Source organism: Lactuca saligna, chromosome 4, assembly GCF_052625555.1.
Source record: "Lactuca saligna cultivar CGN05327 chromosome 4, ASM5262555v1, whole genome shotgun sequence".
Taxonomy (NCBI): domain Eukaryota; kingdom Viridiplantae; phylum Streptophyta; class Magnoliopsida; order Asterales; family Asteraceae; genus Lactuca; species Lactuca saligna.
In genome coordinates, this window is record NC_136420.1 from 19,685,312 (window position 1) to 19,705,987 (window position 20,676).

Sequence of the window (20,676 nt, forward strand, 5' to 3'; positions counted from 1 at the left end):
TAATCCTTTGAAACTGGTTTTTATCTAATAAATAGAAAATTAAATAAAAATAAAAAGATACTCCATTTGATTTCTCGTATTTTAAACAACCATTCAACATACGAATTTGTATTAGTGAGGTTTTTGTGATGTCATGTTTTGACAATGAAAAGTAGTAGGCATCTATATGTTGTTGACCACAGAGTGCCAGAAACACCACTTAAATGCACTAGGAATGGAATTTATAACACATTTACTTTGAAAAGACAGTTGAGATTCCTAGCAACTTCTCAATAAAATATGTTTTCCATCACTTATACCTTATGCATTACGAGATGTACAATTAACTTACTAATCGAAACTAAGCAACAAGAAACAAAACCCCAAGGACTAATTATTCTCTCTCTCATTACAATAAAAAAACTTCGAATCGAACCAAACAAATAAAATATTAACTTATGAAATCCATATTTCTTTTAATTTTAAAACTCTCCAAAATCTATCTCTGGAATAATAAATTAAGCTAAAATTGATTACTAGCTGCAAAAATTATAGTCAACGCTTCTACAATCCGGTCAACGGCTCGTCGATGTTGTATGTGTTCATCCAATGTTCTTCAATGTTCAAGTCATCAAAATAATCACAAGGTAAAGTTGTAGAATCTTTATCATCATACCCATAAATAGGAATATCTTCAAAACAATCAATTGGTGTAAGGATTTCTCCAAGAAAATGTGCCTCGATATCCAAATCTTTTCCGATGTCAGCCAATAACATTGCTTCATCAAAGGGTTCAGTGAACAACTCCATCTCCAATGGCTTCACATTGAAATGATCTTCATCAATGGTGGTTGTAGTGGTGGCTAACGTTTCAATCTCTTTAACATTGTTTTTAATGGTTTTGGAAGGAGAGGAAGATTCCACTTCAAGAACAGAAGAAGGTGATGCATGTGGTGTAGCACCACCGGAATCTTCGGAAACCGACTGTTTTTGATGATCGGAAGGGATGACAATCAATGGTTTCTTGTTTTTTTCGTTGTTGTTTTGATTTTGGATCTTTAAAGCTTCTGCCATTGTTTCAAACTCGAGCTTTTTGATTTCATAAGCTTTTGAAGCTTCCTCTGCGGTGTTGTAAGTACCAAGCCAGACTCGCCGGCCCTTGAACGGATCCCGGATCTCCGCCGCCCACTTCCCCCATTTCCGTTGCCGGACACCTCTGTATTTCAAACCGGAGGTGATCTGGGGTTGACTTGGGGTTTTGGTCAAAACCCTTTTCCCTTTTAACGAAGCTCCTTCACCATTGCTGTTGTTGTTGCTACCATGACAAGATCCTTCAGTCACCGGAGATTTCATTTCACCACCAGCAGTCGCAGTCGCAGTCGCAGTCACCGGAATCTTGATTTCCCGAACAATAGCTTTAGACCCGTAGAGTTTTTTGTTAGGCTCTTCTTCATCATCGGAAGAATCAGTCATGTAAGGATCGTGACATATGATCCGAATAGTTCTCATCGGATTGTTGTTATTTTGTTCGATTATCTTTCCTTTCTTTCTGGGTTTCTTGTTGCAAACATTCTCTTGCTTTCTAATATCCGCCATTTCCACCAATTTCTTTAGAAAAATCTCCAATAAAAATAGAAAAGCAAAAGAACAAAAAACGAAAATTCTCTTTTAACAAAAAATTTGATTTTTGATTGTGTAAACAGGTCGTCTCAGGTACAGGAAAAGACTAATGGCTCTCCTCTGTATATGAAAACAACCAAAACACACTACACCAGAACAAGTCCTGCAAAAAAGACACAAATATCGAAATCTGTCAGACAAAAACATGAAAAGTAAACGGATTTGTAAATCCGAATTAAAGGATTTTGTGTACCTTTTTGGTCTCAAACGCATCGAAACTGTTGAAAAACAGAGGTGAAAACTCTGCTGAATTATACAGCAGAGAGTAAAACAGATTAACAGAGCAAAAGTATCAACCCAGAGCTTCACCGGAGCCCCAATCCCAGCCAATGAACTTGCCGACATAAAATCAGCTATGTTTCCCAATTTTTCTCTACTAAACAACTCTCTATAACCCGATTTCAACTACAAAATCGGTAGATATCAGATCAGATACATGATTCATATAAAAAAGCCTAATTAAATCAAAAATTCTCTTCTCCGAATCCTGTAGAAAGAGAAACGACCATGAATCCATGGAAAAAATTTCCCTTTAAAGATGATTCGGAATCCCAAGTGTAAAAAAAAAAACGTTTGTTTTGAAGGAATTTCAAAAAACTCCGACTTAATCACAACAATGGAAGAACATTCAACACGACTAAAAGTCTAGAAAAAACTCAACAACCGACTTAAAAACGTAAAATTGAAGAACCCTAAATCAAAACGAGAAGAAAGATGAACTTAAATGGTTTACCTTTTCAGTCCTCACTCCCGAATTCCCACCCCCAAATTGTGATGATTTCTTCTTCTTTCTCAATGGACTTCTTCTTTCACTGTTACTGACTCCGTATTTCAAGCAGTCAAAACGCAAATGTTGGGTGGGTATATATGGATGCCTTTTTATTTATTTAGAATTAAATGAAAAATAATGGAAAGTAAATAATGTTTGGAATACTTTTGAAATATTTGTTAGATTTATCAGTAATTCTATTTGGGGTATGAATGTATGATGAGCTGTCATGGCCATACATCATGCATGATTTACACCATCCATGGTCATGCATATCATGCCACTTTTTGGCCGCCATTAGACCAAGAGATTATCGAGTAAACGCGTAAAGTCATAAACGTGTATTACACGCGCTGTTTGGTCTCCAGTATTGCGACAAATTCGACGAATCCTTTGACCACAATTTTGGCTTAGTATGCACGCGCGGAGTGTGAAGTTGGTAAATGGACTGAGCGTTTTATTTTGTTTTTTGTTAAGGAGGTTAGAGGTAACGCAGCGAACCGGAGACGTCGATGACAGCTAATATAATCTTGTGTCGGTTTTAGGTTCCATATGTGTTTGATATTACGAGAATGCCACGAAATATCTTGGCTACCGAAACTACCCTTGTTAAAAAGGAAATTGTTCTTTTTAGGGAGGAATTTGTTTCTGATAGCATTTTCCATTTATTATAGTAGGGAATGAATTTCTTGCTTTTTTTCGTAATATTTAGTTAATTATTAGCTAAGATTTATCATATCTTAGTTGGAGTATTAAATTGTTTACCATTAATGAAATGATTTTGTTTATTCTTAGAACATGTTAAATCATAAATATATACTTGTCAAATTTTGGATATGATATAGCTTTTACAAGGAACTATATATTTAAAATATTTAAAAGTTACATTCGAATACTCGGATTTATCGTTTCACATGTAATCAAATACTCAGATGGTATTAGTCAACTAAAAAAATTATAGTGTGATTATCAAGACTCAACTTTAATCGTTTAGTTTATTCAAAATCTCAAATATGATAAACTGATATGATTTATTTATATTCTAGAGAACATTACATTATATTTTGAACATTGATGACATATGTTGAATCTGAAAGACTTCCCTAGTCCGACCTCCGCATAAAGGCGACCCAGGTGATCCGTATTGAGAGCCCGAACGAGTTAGATGATTTGCTCATCTCTGACAGCAGTTAGGATCGACGTGTAAAATCAGATTATAACGTCCTAAAAATTTAGAGTAAATTTTTTTTATTTTTAAAACAATAACCCATACACATAAGTTGTTCTAAAACCAATCAAAGTGATTACATCATGTAAACCTCGGAGTAAAATATCATAAGTAGCTAAGGGGATGCAGATGTCGGGCCCTTTCCTTTAGAACCATAGATACTTGAAATCATAACCATAAAACCATAGATACAAAGCTTAGTGAGTTCTCCAAAATACAACATAACATACATACAATAGATATTATTATGTGTTATCTATAGTCTTACAATTGTCATTATGTCATGATCCGTATCATGGTCTTTCCTTACCAAGCGGGGGGTCAAAACACGGGTCTTACAAATAAGTGTCAAGAGCCACTTCCTGATCTTTTGTGCAAGTATAACAAAAGACAACTAGCATACTACATATAACTGCCAATGTCCAAACCCTGGTCTTGCATATAATTTGTTGTGATCCATGTCCAGGTCTTTCATGTAATTATTAAGTACCACCACCGGGTCTTTCTACATAACATAACCCAGTGGTTCGGCATTGATGCCTTCGACCCACAAGTATGGTGAGGAGACTCACCTGAATCACAAAGTCGACTAAAACCCAACTCAATGTTACGCCGACCATAGCTAATGGCTCTCACCGCCAAAAGATGAGTGTTAAACACCTCCTAACAATCCACACAAGGCAAACCCTAAGTCTACCTTCTAAAAATAGAAATTTGATCAAAAGTCAACACATGCCAAAATTTAACGGCCAAAGTTGACTTTAGTCAAACGCTTCATCGTGGCCTTTCTTGGCCACGTCGTGGCCCTCATACATCCATACATGTGGGAAATTCCTAGTCGCCATGTTGTAAGCATTGGGTTTCCAGCAGCTTAATGGATTAAGTCGCTTTCCTCGATTCCAGGAGCTCTAAAGCTCAAATCTGGTCCATTCTATGGTCTAAATAGATAAAGTTTTCAAATTTATCTATCAATACACCCAAGGAGATCAAGATCTCTAACTCTAAGTCCAAATAAAGCCAAATACCATCATATCTTACCCATTAATCCCTTAATCTGAAAATTCCTTAACCCAACCACTCCATAAGGGTTTTCTAATACCAGATACATCATAAATATGAAAGCTTTATAGACATTTATGTCCAATACATGTCTAGAATCGATTTTAGGTAAAAATGAGCTCTAAAGATCAAAACTCAAGCAAATGATAAGAACTTATACTAAAGACTAGATATACAACATATGATACTCTTGGGACTCAGGAGAGTCATAAAGTTGCCAACTTTATTAGTTCCTTCCTGCTAAACTTACTCAAACATGAAGAACATGGCATAATATTCAAGATCTAACCACTTTAAGCCAAAAAGCAAGGAACTTGGACATTTACAAAGGTCTAGAGATGCCAAAAAGTGATCTGCACTTTAGCCAAGAAGCACCATAATTCTTTCTAATGCCTCTTATTTCTTCACAAGCAACCAAAGTCACCAAAATGGACTCACTACTCACAAGAAGGAATAAAGGTTAGGGTTTCTGAAACTTGAGGGTGATGGAGGCTGATAAGGAGCCCTAAAAATAACTTAAAATGAGTTTAAATATGAAGGGAGTCTTAAAAGGTACATGGTCTTGGGCCAAAATAGTTGCCACGCCGTAGCGATCTAATAAAATAAATGATCCATTAAAATTACCACATCGTGGGCATCCTTGCGCCACGTCATGACACATAATTTCCTCCAAAGCTTCATTTTTGGTCCCTGATAAAACTAAGCTTACGGGGGGTTTTATATAGGCAATCCGCCTATAATGGACAATGAGATAAATATCCAATTCATTCATTCACTTCCAATCTCTAATTTGTCTAGCTTTCTTTCAATATCACGCTACTAGATACTTACTCTTACACCGGAGAGGTTTCCAGGACCCCCCCCCCCCCCCCGAATCGGTCTAACCCTTCTTTTTGTTAGCACATGTTGTGGAAGCCAGATTAGCTTCCTCTCTAACTCCTCAAAATAAGAGTTGGGAACAACATTTGGCGTCATCCGTTGGACGTCTTACTACAAGCCATGAATGGATCCGAAGTCACTCCACAATAAACTAGCCCAGTAAGATAGATGAAAACCCTTGAATCCGAAAGTACACCCCCGCCTGTCCAAGAAACCTGAACGAACAATACCTTAAAAAAGAAAAACTAGAACTTGAGTCATTCCAGAGGAATCTGCGGAGAAAAGAAGAAAAAATAACCTTGAAAGGAGAGGAAGGCGAGCGCGTATATGAGCACATTACGGATACCGATACATCAGATGAAGAAATAGAATGATCTTGTGAAAAGGAAAGAAAATCAATGAAGAGCAAGATGACAACCAAGAAAAACCATATCCGAAGGCATTTGTCAGATGAAGAATTCCTAGAATATCACAAAGAGTTCACATTCTTGAACTTTAGATCACCGTTTACATACGAAATAAACCAAACCCATGTCCCAAGAAAGCTGAAGAGAGCGATCTTAGGCAGATACAATGGCACGACGGATCCCGATGATCATGTGTCCAACTTCACATTGGCAATACGGACCATACCAATGAACCGGAATCTCTAGTGCATATTCTTAAAAAGATTACTTGACAGGTCAACGAGGTGTTGGTTAGAAATCTTACCACCCAAAAGCATGTGAGCTACAAATATATATGCAAGAAATTTACTACTCGCTTCATCCAAAAAATACAAATCCAAAAAGAAGCATAATCCATATTTGCATGTTGACAACTAGAAGACGAATCCAATGCAACATACTTAGAAAGATTTACGGAAGCATCCACGCATGTCCCTACCGGAGATAAGCCAATGATCAAATTGAATTTTACGTATGGGCTGAAAAATGGACCTTTGCTCAGAAAACTCTAGGGAAGAGAATTTAAGAATGTAACGCCCACAGATTTGGGCTAGTCAGTTTGAGACAATAAGCGTCAAAATATTATTTAGAATAAATAATCTTAACTAAGTTATAGTATATGTCACAAGGATTTCGTACATATAAAAAACACTAAAATCCGAGTTACAACAAAGAAGTTATGACTAGTCGAAGTTTCGCAACAAAAACGACACGACACCACGAATCGTAAAACGTGAGTTTACGATAAATTACTTTTTAGCCTGGTTGGTCTAAATAAAAGTTTTATAGTACGTCTCCACCTACACATGGATATAAAGAAAGTCCAAAATGGAGATCATATGCAAAAGTTATGACCTTCTGAAGATACAACTGTCTGAGAGCATGACACGTGTGAGAAACACTAATCTGACTGGGCTCACGATGTGAGCATGTTTTCTCATGACATGAGTAATCAAATAGACACTAATTGAGGCTAGAAAACACATGGGAAGGCTATGGGATGACTCTTGGAAGCTCACAATGTGAGCATATCATTCTCACGATGTGAGAGGTCATCCGGACACCTTTCGGAGCTATGAACGCAAATAGCGAAGCTACGAGGTGACACATCCATGGATCACGATGTGAGCATGTGTGGCTCACGAAGTAAGAGACCAAAAATCATACTATAAATAGCAAGTTCAACCCTTTCTCTTCTTACACTTCAAACTTCTCTCTCTCTTACTCTCTTTCTCTCTCTCTCTCTCTCTCTCTCTCTCTCGTTTGCTGAAGGCGTTTTGTATCCCGAGCTCGTTGATCATGAACTGGTGACCATTTCTAGTTAGATTATATCCAATCACACTACTAATGTGAGTGTATATTTACTTTCATCTTACACATAAATATGAAGTATTTTATATAAATTATGTGTTATGTGTGCATCTTATCTGTTTACCAGATATCTATGATAGATGAACAAAATGTATATGTTTTATTAAATTTAAACTATATATGTATTTTATACCTATAAATTACAATGTGTAAAGATGGGTAGATGAAAGATAATATAGATCATGAGAAATGAAAGATGAGGATGAGAGGTGAAAAATGATGAGCAACCTTGACCCAAGTCTTGGCCCCGTCATCTAGCAGAGTATGGATGACAACCATAGACTATTCTAGATGGTCTGGTGGAACACTAGCAGGATCGCAACCTGTAGGTGTTGTGAACGATATGTTCATCTGGTGTACTCTAGAAACCCATTGACATGTATTGCGAGTGGACTCTCGAAAATAATATTGTCAATAATTGAGATAAACACTGACAGCTATGGACTTAGCGCCTGCTAGATGAACCCTGGTAACTATAGACTAAGTGCCTTTTATATAAACCTTGGCAACGATGGACTTCGTACCTATTCCTTAGGACAATCCTTAGGAATAAATAATTAGGAATAGATGATTCATAGGGAAGATACTTAAGAATAAAGAAGATAATGGGGATGGGTAATTGGGTTAATTATTTAATGATGAAACATAATCTTTATGGGGTTGAAAACCCTATTACTCACCAGGTTTCCCAACCTGACCCACTCAGTTTATTTGTATCATAGGTGTCGATATGAAGCTACATTACACTGAAAGATTAAAAGAGATGTAGATCGCTAGTGTAAATGAATGCAAGGTCTGTTTATGCTTATGTTTCTGTATTGACAATGACACCCCAAAGTTTTAATATAAACAAAATACATTTCTTCGGAGATGTTTTGATAATATGTTTAACATGTTTTTCTGGGAACAAATTCCGTAACACTTTTGTTTAAAAGGATACTATGATTTTTAAAATAAAATATAAACAAATCGGTCTTTTTGGGCCGTAAATTTTGAGGATGTCACAAATAATACAAAAGAACTACTAGAAAAAGTCAATCGGTTTATTCGACTGGAAAGCCTCAAAATTGAATAAAAATGTTAGACACATGAAGGCATAATTCCCAACAAATCAATCAAGGTAGGTCAACAAGGTACATGCCCCCAACACCATCTCGGCCTTGGATGACTAGGAGACACTTAAGGGGTATGGAGTCAGAAGCATACGCAGCGAATGAAATAAAAGCGGAACCGAGCCCGAAAATAGTGGGTAAAGAAAAGGTATCCTAGAAATCCAACTCGATATTGTGAATTTCAGAAATGCCAAGTACATTCCACCACCAAATGTGATGGGACCAAGAAGGAAAGATAAAATTATCACATAACACCTCAAAAACTAACACAAAGCCAAAAGAATTAAGGTCCAAAAATCCTCATGATCAGGAGTTGAGCCGACGACGAGTCCAGGGAGCCCGATCCCAAAAAAGGAAGAAGTATCGAGTTTGGATGGAATGACCTTGTGATTAAGTTAAGTCATACAGGGGGACGAACCTCTAATAATCTCAGGTAGAATCGGGAAAACCCTCATTCATTTGGTCTTCGTAGATACCAGGATCTCAACTAACATAATGTATGAAGGATGCTACTTAAAGCTGCTGGAGAAGTTAAAGAAGGAATTTAAGCGCCTTCGGTCAACCATATTGGGGCTCACTGGGTAAGTTGTATGGCCGAAGGGAATACTCACTTCGCTAATATCATTCGAAGATGCTTTGAGCTCGTTAAAAAAGACTGTCTTATTAGGGTGAACATGAATATGGAAACTACGGGGAATACCTTCAACAGTACATGGTTCATTCAAAATTCCATATGAAGGGCACATGTTGACCCTACTCAATCAGGCGCCAAGGGCTACTTGATGTTAAATGGCAGAAAACCTGAAGAAGCTGAAGAAAACAAAAAAAGATACATAGAAGTGGGGATACATGAAGCAACCAGTCAAAATAGGGAAACTCCTTCCCTCCACTCTAAAAAAGGAAGTAATAAAACTATTTAGATCAGAAAAATATGTATTCTCATGGAAGCCTGCCGATATGATAGGATTCCCTAGAGAATTTGTAAAGCTTCACCTAAGGATTCCAGCCAACAAGGCACCAGTCATCTAGAAGAAGCAACCCATGGAACCGAAAAGAAACATTATGGTCAATAAGGAGGTGACCAAACTGGTAGCGACATGGGTATTAAGAGAAACAAACTTTCCAACACGGATATCAAATTTGGTAACGATGAGAAAGGCGGACGGATCGCTTCGTATGTGTATAGACTTCACAAACCTAAACAAGGCATTCCCCAAAGACTTCTACCCCTACCAGATATCGAGCAAAAGGTTGAATCCTTAGAAGGGTTTCATTGGAAATCAGTCTTGGATGCATACAAAGGTTACTACCAAATCAGAATGGAAGAAGAAGATGAAGAGAAAACAACCTTCCATACGAAAAGGGACTTATTGTTATACCAAGATATCCTTTGGCTTGAGTAGCGCCGGAGCCACTTACCAAAGGCTGGTAGATAAGGTTTTCAAAAAAACAAATTGGAAGAAACGTAGCAGTATACGTAGATGATTTAGTCATAAAAAGCGGAGACATTTCGATGTTCATACAAGACATCCAAGAAACATTGATATATATATATATATATATATATATATATATATATATATATATATATATATATATATATATACTCTTTTTGTTCTATTCTCATATCCCCTCTACTTATTTTCTACACTCGTTCTTCTTATTTTCCTCTACCCCCACACACACAACAACCCTAGTGGTGGCCAACGGTGACACATGGTGGCAGCCACCACCTCACGGTGGTGGCGGTGGATTTTCTTGATTTTCCATCCATACAAAACAAACACACACACACACACACTCCAAGTTGCATACTACACACCAGCCACCCACCTGGTGGCTCATGGTGGCGGCAGCAACGATACAACGGCGGTTATGGCGGCAACCCTCGACGGTTCGCATCACCTCAACATTGCCAACAATGTGACGGGGACAAGGGTCATTCCAGTGCACCCTTCGGTGGTTCACGACCCACTTACGACGAGTATGGTGCCTTAGAGTCCTTGGCTGTCCTCCGGCCACCCACGACTTCCGACAGCGCGAGCTAGACTAGGCGACCACAAATCTTGCTCTTTCGACTTCTTGCTACCACAACATTGGTTCGTCGGCTTCGGCTCACGTCGGCAACAACGGCAGTGGTCATGTCTGAATAACGGCATGAGGTTGGTTCTCACTGTCAGCCATGGCAAAAATGGTGAAAACGACTCATCCCGGTGGTTCTCCGACAGAGGTAAGGAAGACTCTACCCGACAGACGATGGTGGCGATGGAGCGGCGGCTATCGATGGTTAGATTGCAGTAGCTGAGGAAGGATGGGGATATAGGGTTGCGGCGAATGGAGGTGGAGAAAGAGGAGTGGTGTCGGTAAGGGAGGCATAAGGATGGAGATGTGGCGGCTGGTGATATCCTCTAGGGTTAGGGTTTGCATTTGATTAAATATGGAGGCTGCATGCTAGGGTGACGGGTTCACCCGTACCCTTCAAACTTCTTTCATATTATTCTAGTTCAGCCCCTCCTTCACTAAAATCTTTTCAACTTTTATCCAATAGTTACCCTTTTGCCCCTGATTCCATAATTTCATTTCATTTTAGGTCTAAAACTTACCAAATAGCCCCTTATCCCCCAAAACTCTTCAAATGAAGTCCTAGAAGTTACCATTTAGTCCATGCCTTCATAAATACTTACAAAATCAATCTGGAACTTACACTTTTAACCCCCAACTTCTAAAATAGTAGCAATTAACTTCTTGAGACCAACATATTGCTATATAATTATTGATTTTAGGGCTACTATACATTCATTCATTAATTAATTAATTTATTTTATAAACGGGGTGTTACAGAACTATCATTTTCTTTCACAATTTATTGGTTTAACTTTACTCATTTTCTGATACAACATAATAAGTACAAGAACCTATGTATTGCACCACCGAATTATCATCAGTTCATTGCTTTAAGTTCACCCTGATTAACAGTTATACCAAATACATACTTTAACTTATAATATGAGGTTTTTAGGTCATTAAGTGTCTAGTAATAGTACCTTTCATGATAACAGGTCTCACAAGTTCTCTCCTTAATAGGATTCCGTCCTCGGAATCTCGCTAAGTAAATAAGGATATCTTAACCTAAGTCTCTATTCAGATTCTCAAATCGCAATCGACTACTATCCAAGGAGTGGATATAGTTTTTGATTGACGATCTTTTTGTTTACTTTGGTGAATAGGAATTATGTTTGCTCATCTGGTTTAATTTTGGCAGTTGGCATCCTGATGTATAAAAAATGGATTTCAAAATTATTGCATCATCATTTTGGAAACGTTGTTTCCCGTACGAGAATGATAGTTCGTTGTCGGTTGGAGACATGTACTCCATTATCTTTGATGTAAAATGGATAAATTAGATTAATGGTTGTTTATATTCCATAATATATTCCATACTTGTCAATGGTTCTGCTACAAAAGAGTTTAACATAAAGTGTGCGGTAAGGTGATTCGCTCTCATCTTTTCTTTTTGTTATTGCTATTAAGGCCTTACATTTTCTTTAAATGAAGCACATGAACAACACTTGTTTCAAGGTATATCACTCTCCAACAACAAGCCTCATTTGTCTTATTTTTTTATATGGATGAAATGGCTTTCATTAGAGAATGGTTGAAGACTAATTTCATCAATTTAAATAGACATATGAGATGTTTCCATGTTGCTTCTAGTTTGAAAGTTAACCTCCATAAAAACAAAGCCTTTGAAGTGGGAGTAGAGAATATTGACCTTACCCGTCTTACTTATATCTTATGTTCCGAGCCCACGAGTTTTCCTTTCGCTTATCTTAAGCTTCTTATGGGAGCCAACATGAAATTAACTAAAAATTAGATAACTATTCTCAGCAATTTCAACTCAAAATTATCCAATTGGAAAACAAGTACTCTTTCATTTAGATGGAGGCTTACACTCCTTGAATCCATTTTAGTTAGTATCCTTATTTTCAACTTCTTTGGGGGAAGTAAAGACAATAATAGAAAAATCCATGGGATTGCTTAGAGCATTTTGGTTCGGCCTAAAGATAAAGATGGACTTGGTATTTGGTGACCTAAAACAATGAATGTGACAATTCTTTCTAAATGGTTGTGACGTTTGGAATGTGAAGCTAAATGTTTTTGGTCTTCTTGTATTATAACTTTACATCATGTTTCCTTAATTGATAGCAAGCCTTTAGCGAAATATGGGATTCCGGAAACATGGTTAATGATTTCTAAAATTAGCTTAGATTTTGAAGATTGGAATGTTGAATTAATGATCTTTTTGAAAGAAATATAGGGTCATGAGATAATACACACTTCTGGAAGGATGTTTGGTATGAGAATACATCTTTAAAAGACGTTTTTTTAGAGCTTTACAAGATTGAATCTCAAAAAAAATTATAAAGTCATGAATAGAATTCAAAATTTTGTAGTAGCTAGGTAATGGTGTTGTAAGAGGAACCCCTCGAATGGTGTTGATTACACGTTTTTATCTGTCCTTTACCGAATTGTTCATGAGGTGCAATTTTCGTCTGTTCTTAATTCATGGATTTGGAGTGGTGAAAATAATGAAATTTTTTCTTTTACGTCGTTGTGGACCTTTCCAGATAACCTAGTGATGAGGGTGACTCGCTTATCGTTCAATGGGTTAATTAGTGTCTATATAAAACAATTGTTTTGTGTGGTGTTTGTTGGTGAAGTTGATACTTCTTGTTGTGAATCTCACCGTGAAAGGAGTTAATTTACCCAATTTTCATGTCCCTTTTATTCCACTGTGATGAAGATGATATCCTTTTTTTTCGAGTTTGGAGTTGGTTCCATAAGTGGTCGGGCCTCTTATCCTCTCTCTCTCTCTCTCTCTCTCTCTCTCTCTCTCTCTCTCTCTCTCTCTCTCTCTCTCTCTCTCTCTCTCTCTCTCTCTCTCTCTCTCTCTCTCTCTCTCTCTCTCGAATCAAATCTTGAAGTTAGATTGTAATGGGTTGAGAACGAAATTTAATAATAATAATAATAATAATAATAATAATAATAATATGCTCTTTATTTTAGATGAGAGATAAAATTAAACTTATTTTTTACAAATTTTCAAACATTATGTCAATCTTAATCTTTTAAAATCAAATGTTTAGTGTTGTTTTTCTTTTTCATGTTTGTACTAATATTTTATAATTTTCTCTAAAGTCATTTTATTTGTTTTTTCATTGATATCTGCAGTTATAAAAAAATATAATCGAAAGTCCACTTATTCAAGTCAACATAGAGAAGTGACAAAGGTTGATCATGATTTCTCATTTCTCCTTCGAAATGGGCAAACCCATCACTGAAATACTAGTGTCACCAAATTCCACACGCCACAACCGTTATGGCGTTATCTTTTTATACATCATAACCTCTCGTTTTAATATGATTTTATATTTTCTCTATTAAAACAATAAATGCTCAGAATTTTTATTTTTATCGTAGTTAAGGGCTTTTGCATTACATACCATTACAATAGAAATTATTATTTTAGAAAAAGAAAAGAAAAACTAAAATTGCCTCCTCACGGTTCTTATAAAAGTTATCCTATTTTATAAAGTTTTCACACATGTTTCTCGTCGTTAGTAAAGATAATTGTTGAAATTACATATAATAACCTTCTCTTTATAATAACACTAGGTGTGAGACCCATCATGTAAAATCTATTACATGAGTTTATTTAAAAAAAAAAAATTTAAATTTTAACAATTTGAAAATTTTGAATTTATAAGACAAATGAGAAATTTTTTGAATTATTAAAATTAATGAGACTTTATTACATTACATATATAAACATTTTCTAATAAATACCTTACATATATATTACCTTATATATATTAAATGTGAAACTTTAATTTAATAAAATGAAAAATACAATAAAATGACAAGTGGAAAATAGAACATTTAAAAATTTTAAAAAATATCATGTGTCCAAATGAATGAGAAGATAACATATAATAAAAAGACCTTCATTTATTATAGTAGATTGATAAAAAAATTTTACAAAAACATTATATAGAAAAACAAATACTTGGTCAAATCTTAACACATATATTTTTAACATCTTATCAATTAATTCATTGAATACGCGTCAAATTAAGAAGGTGTTTGGGAATGTTTATTTAAAAGATTAACATTTTTTAACTTATTATTTTATTAGTTTACATATGAAAGCAATATTTTTAATAAAATGTTACAGTTAGCTTAGACCGTATAAAAACGTTATAAATTGATAAATAGTTTTTAACATTTAGCAAAATAACAAAAAAAAAAAAATCTTTCTAAAAGTGTGGAACAACTAAAAATTTATTACTAATTTTTGATAAATTATAGACGAGTAGCATATGAAAAATGATTATTAGAAATGTAAAAGAGCTATAAACCAATTTTAAAAGATATTCAACATTAAACTGATAATAAATTTAAAAAAAAAAAAAAACTATTTTTAAAACTTCCCCAAATACTATCTAAATACGGTGTTTATGCTATGACAACGTCAAAACAATTATTACAACATCAAACAATGACACATACAAACATTATTATATTCTTCTTGTTTTAATATAACTTGTTGGAAGTGTACTAAGCGAATATAAAATGTTTGACTCTTCTCACATAAGAAAGAGAAACATATTTCCCTATCTTATAAGACCTTCCCTGTAGGGGCGGTTTGCTTAGGTGTTCGGAATGGCACCGATAACACCTAGTTCCTGAATACGCAGTGTAAAGTTTTTTGATATTCGATATTTTTTGTCCATTTTTCCTTCATCAACAACACGAATTTCAACTTCAACAACACATAATATGTATTAGTGTGTCTGCCTCTATTTCGCTGTTAAAGTGATTAAATAGATAAACTAATGGTCAAACAAATTTGAGTTTGAATTATAGTATAGGGCTAGTCATCTAGAGTTAGAATAAGATTTGGATTAATATATATTAATTGTCACAGTGTAATCACAATCATTTTGGGTTCTTGACTAACTAATATAGTTTTATTGTCAATCTGAAAATTTAACTTTTAATTATTAAATTTTGTTAATTATGGAATTAACTGTTTGGTAGTTTTTCAACATTTAATTTAGTTATAGGTTGATAACCTCCGGCGTAATTTTTATATATAGATGCAATATGACAAGAGTTCATGGCCTATAATCACACAATCCGTCATTCACATACCTGAGAGCATGGTAATTTTCGTTAGATTCAAGATAACCACATGCTTCTATCTATATACAATGCATGAGTGTACCATGATTCCAAGTACATTTTCTTGTAAACTGATTATTGTAATACAAATTTCAATTTCGTTTGTTTTTGTTTTTCTTAGTTTTTTTTATTGATTGTATTCTTATGTAATAACAATATAAGATATTGATCAAAAAGTGAAAAATAGATCAACAATCCATCATCAAATCACATGTAGAAAAACCTAAAAAATTCAAAGGTTCGAACTTTTAGAGATGGCAATAAAAATGTTTTTCTACCTAACAACTATTTCTAATATACTCATTGATGAAATTTGGATGACATAATCCACCAATTGTTGCTTAAATGACTAGACATCAAAGAGTTGTGGAATATTGGAAATTGAATGAATGTAATTGAAGTATTTGTATTAAAATGCCTTGGATTATTTCCACTACGATATATCTGCTTTTGCTACTACAAGAGAGATATGGTAATCACTGGAAAAGAAATACAAGAAAAAAGTGACATGTTCCAAGAAATTTATGGTTGAAAATTTTTTGAATTTGAAAATAGTAAAAACTAAAGTTGTCATTAAACAAGAGGAAGAACTTTAAGTAATCACTCATGATTTGAAGTTGAAGGTGTGTGCATAAACTCTAACTTTCTTTGTTGGTTCATATATTGAAAAAACTTCTTACTTTCTTGAAAAATTTCAAGTTGCATCTTAAACACTTAATTAATGATATAAGTTTTAAGAAACTTGTATTGAGAAACTAGGCTAAAGAAGACAACATATTGATGAGAAGGCTGATACAAACTCCTTATAATTAATGATATAAGTTTTAAGAAACTTGTATTGAGAAACTAGGCTAAAGAAGACAACATATTGATGAGAAGGCTGATACAAACTCCTTATAATCGAGTGCAGACTTTGTTGGTGAAGTGAGTACATCAGATTCAATGAAGAACAACAAGAAAGGGAAGCATGGAGTCTCCAAAAACTCTTACAAGGATGGCAAAAACAAGAAAAACTTCAAAAAAAAATGGTGTTTGTTACGTTTGTGGCAAAACAGGACACAAAGCCAAGGATTATAGGCACAAGAAGGGTCAATAAGGACATGGTTGAGGAAATTCTAGTCAAAACAATGTTATTGAATCACAAAATCGGTTTGTTATATTGATTCAAACCAACATTGTTAGCAATTGTGTGGATTGGTGGATTGATACTAGAGCAATAAGACATATTTGCAACTCTTGATCCATGTTCTCTACATACCAACAAGTATATGATGTTGAACCAATGTAAATAGGGAATGGTGCTATTGCAAAATCGGAGGAAATGGGAAAAGTAAAGGTGAAACTCACTTTCAGTAAAGAACTTGTACTTAATGATGCATTGAATGTTTCTAAAATTATTAAGAATCTAATTTCTAAATTTTTAGTAATAAGGGATTGAAACTTGTATTTTAGTATGATAAATTTGTTATCACCAAGTATGGGGTGTAAATTATAAAGGGCTATCTTAGTGAGAGGATATTCAAAGTTAGCGTCTTACCTTTATTGTAACACACCAACTCCCAGGTACAAGTTTAAAAGCATTATATACATATTTATGGACCTACTTTTCGAGTTGGTTGCCCCGAACTAGTCGTGTAGAGGCAGGTTAGCCCGCATGGACCATTGGATCTACTCAATGAGTTGGAGGACCTGGACTCGACGAGTAGGAGCTAGGAAATGAAACCCTAATTTTTAGGGTTTGCACCATATTTAAAGGACCTTAAGTCCATTCCTCCAGTCCTTTACCACCCCATTAACGGCTAAGAGAAACCCTAATCGCTATTAATCTTGTTCTCGAGTGATTGTGAGGCTTAAAGAGTAATTTTGGTGCTTTGTGTAAAGAAGGTGTGAAGTGTAAGAAGCTTAGAGCAAAAAGGAGCTTGTGGATCTGACTCTACTTCATATTGGCATCATTTTGAAGGTAACAAGTTGTTACCTTGGTTTTTATCTCTAGCTATATCTCTTTATGTTTGGGTTTAGGTCCATCTTTAGCACATTTGGAAGTCATTTTGAGTATTAGGACAAGATCTGAAGTTGTAACTTCAGATCTGGACTTCCCTTGGTTCCTATAGCTATAAAGTCATGAGATTTGGCAAGCATGGGCCTTTCCCTTTTAGTTAACCTTTCCCTTAGTATTGTTTTGGCATTTAGGACCATGCATGCACGTAAAGTTTGCAAGTTTACGTGGAGACCAAGTCCTAGGAGGTTGGATATGCAATATGAAGCTTTGGGATGGCTTAAAAACATCTATATAAGCAATGGACTGCATGAACTCGAAGAGTCGATTAGTTGACTTGGCGAATGAAGGTTTCCCGTATTTGATCTTGTATGAACTCGACGAGTCACCAAGAGGACTCTACGATCCAGTTAGGGTTTTCCCCAACATCTGGGCATGCACAGATTCGATGAGTTAGTTGGAAGCTCGGCGAGTCAATTAGGGTTTTAGGTGACTTCTGAGTTCTTAAGAGACTTGAGGATTAGCTAGCAGCACTCAACAAGTTAGGTCAACATGGATTGTTGACTTTGACTTGGACCAAGGGTTGACCGGTTAGACTTCTAGGGGTATTTTAGTAAATTGTGAATTTATGTAACGACCCAATTTTCACGTTCAAAAAAATTCATTTTTAAAACATTACTTTAGAAAATGTTAATAGATAAAAACATTGTTTGACCAAACTACATCACAACATAAACCATGTTCAAAAGTCAAGTCATACAACCAATCGAAACATCAGAGTATAAATCCCAAGGAAATCTAGTAAATGCGGAACCCAATGTGTGTGCATGATGTGCCGCTACCGAGCCAGCTCCTTCCCCTTCGATGAAGAGGTACCTGAAACCAAAACTGTAAACTATAAGCACAAAGCTTAGTGAGTTCCCCCATCGTACCACATACCATACAATATATATCATACATACTGTCAGGCTATTCTGGGGTGCCTGACTACCCGATACGGCCATTCTGGGGTGCCGACTACCCGTGCGGCCATTCTGGGGTGCCGTCTTACCCGTGCCAAGCCATTCTGGGGTGCTGACCTACCCATGTCAAGCTATTCTGGGGTGCTGACTACCCTTCGGTCCTAACAACCGAACCTCGGGGACTATTTCACCCCCTACTACTACCATCACATATATCATAACACAAACGTAATATCAGATATATCTGGGGTGTCTGACTACCCTGCGGTCCTAACAACCGAACTCTACTACTAACACATACCACATAACATATCAGGTAGTAGCAAACCTAGATGATATCACAAAGACAATCATCTAACATACAACTCCTACTGGTGGGCCGACATTGTGGCCTTAGAACCACCACTACTGGAAGTTACTCACCTCGGAGTAGCTGCTGATCTTCGTGGGAATAGTCTGACTGCTGCTGCTGCTGTTCCGGAAATCCTCCGACTGTATTCCCACCAAACACTTAGTCAAAAACTTCTAACTGACCTTTGGGTAAAATGACCATTTTACCCCTGATCATGCCCTAAGTCAAAGTCAGAGTCAACTTCCAGTTGACCCGACTCGCCGAGTTGGCTCGCCAACTCGCCGAGTCCATGTCCAAATGACTGACCTGAATTCTGTTTCTACTCGTCGAGTTAGGCGTTGACTCGACGAGTTCTCCTTCCAAACTGATGTTCAAGTCCTTCATCCTACTCGCCGAGTTGTATGAACAACTCGCCGAGTTCATCTTCATCCGATGAACAAGTTATATTGTGACTCGCCGAGTTATATGAACAACTCGCCGAGTCTGATCTTGATCTAAGGAGATTGCCTTGAACTCGCCGAGTCTGGGCATCGACTCGCCGAGTTCCACTATGGGTGAGTTTTGGCTTCCAACTCACCGAGTCCCTCCTGGACTCACCACACGACTCGACATAACAAAAAGGGGACAAACCCGGAGACTCGCGACTAGACTCGTCGAGTCAGATGAGCGACTCACCGAGTCCGCTCCATGCACGAGCTAAAAATGTGATTTTGCTCGAATCCAATCTATGTCATTCGTAGATCTGGGCTCCTAGAGCATGAATGACAAGTAAAGTTTCCAACTTTACATGTAGATATCCATCTATGGGGTTTTTAGGGTTCACAATGCACCAAAAGAGTAGATCTAAGGTTTATATGCAATATGGGCTCATAAAGGTAGTGGATCTGAGCTCCTGGAGCTCAACTATTCTTGGATCTAGAGACCAATCAACTTATTTCGAAATATTATGCACATACAAGCTTGGAAATGAGCCATGATGGACTTTAATTGGGCCATAAGCATGGAGACAAGGGGGGAAAACAAGCTATACCTCATATATCACTCTGAAATTGCTCACAAATGCTTGACCTCCTCTTCTTCTTCTTGATCTCCTTCCCTACTCACTCCAATCTCCAAGAGGACACACCAAATGGCTTCAAATCCACACAAACAAGGCTTAGAACGAGGTATATGGCTCTTAGGGTGAATGGGGGCTGGCTTGGGGGCGGAAAGGGGGATTAAATAGGGTGCAAACCCCTAAAACTTAGGGTTTCATCCAACAACGGTGACTCGCCGGGTCCAGGATATGGACTCGCCGAGTCACCAACTTAAACGTGTCCCGGGTCCCGTCCCTACTCGGCGAGTCGGACCTATGTCTCGCCGAGTCCAAGGCTTAAAAAGGAAAAAAATACACAATTAAGATTTACATACCAGGAACCAGGTGCTACAATTTATGGAAGTGGTTTTATGGTGAAGTGGTTTTAGGAATTGCATGATCGAATTACCTGATTATATGATTCCTGGTAGCCTAAGGTTTTCCTTATATGAAATTGACATCATTACTGTAGTTTCTTCGCGTATGCATCACCGCTGTACATAATTAAAATCTTATAGTCTGA

At 36.4% G+C, this 20,676-nt stretch overlaps 1 protein-coding gene across 1 annotated transcript; it reads right to left on the bottom strand.

Annotated features, from left to right (window-relative positions):
- Window positions 1–350: 350 nt before the first annotated feature.
- LOC145041351 (uncharacterized) lies at window positions 351–2,550 on the bottom strand. The gene is made up of 3 exons (XM_078989373.1): window positions 2,393–2,550; window positions 1,853–2,064; window positions 351–1,762 (listed from the first exon to the last, which is right to left on the bottom strand). Exon 3 carries the CDS (start codon window positions 1,573–1,575, stop codon window positions 544–546), a length of 1,032 nt encoding a protein of 343 aa, XP_078845499.1. The 5' UTR covers window positions 1,576–1,762; window positions 1,853–2,064; window positions 2,393–2,550; the 3' UTR covers window positions 351–543.
- Window positions 2,551–20,676: the final 18,126 nt, after the last annotated feature.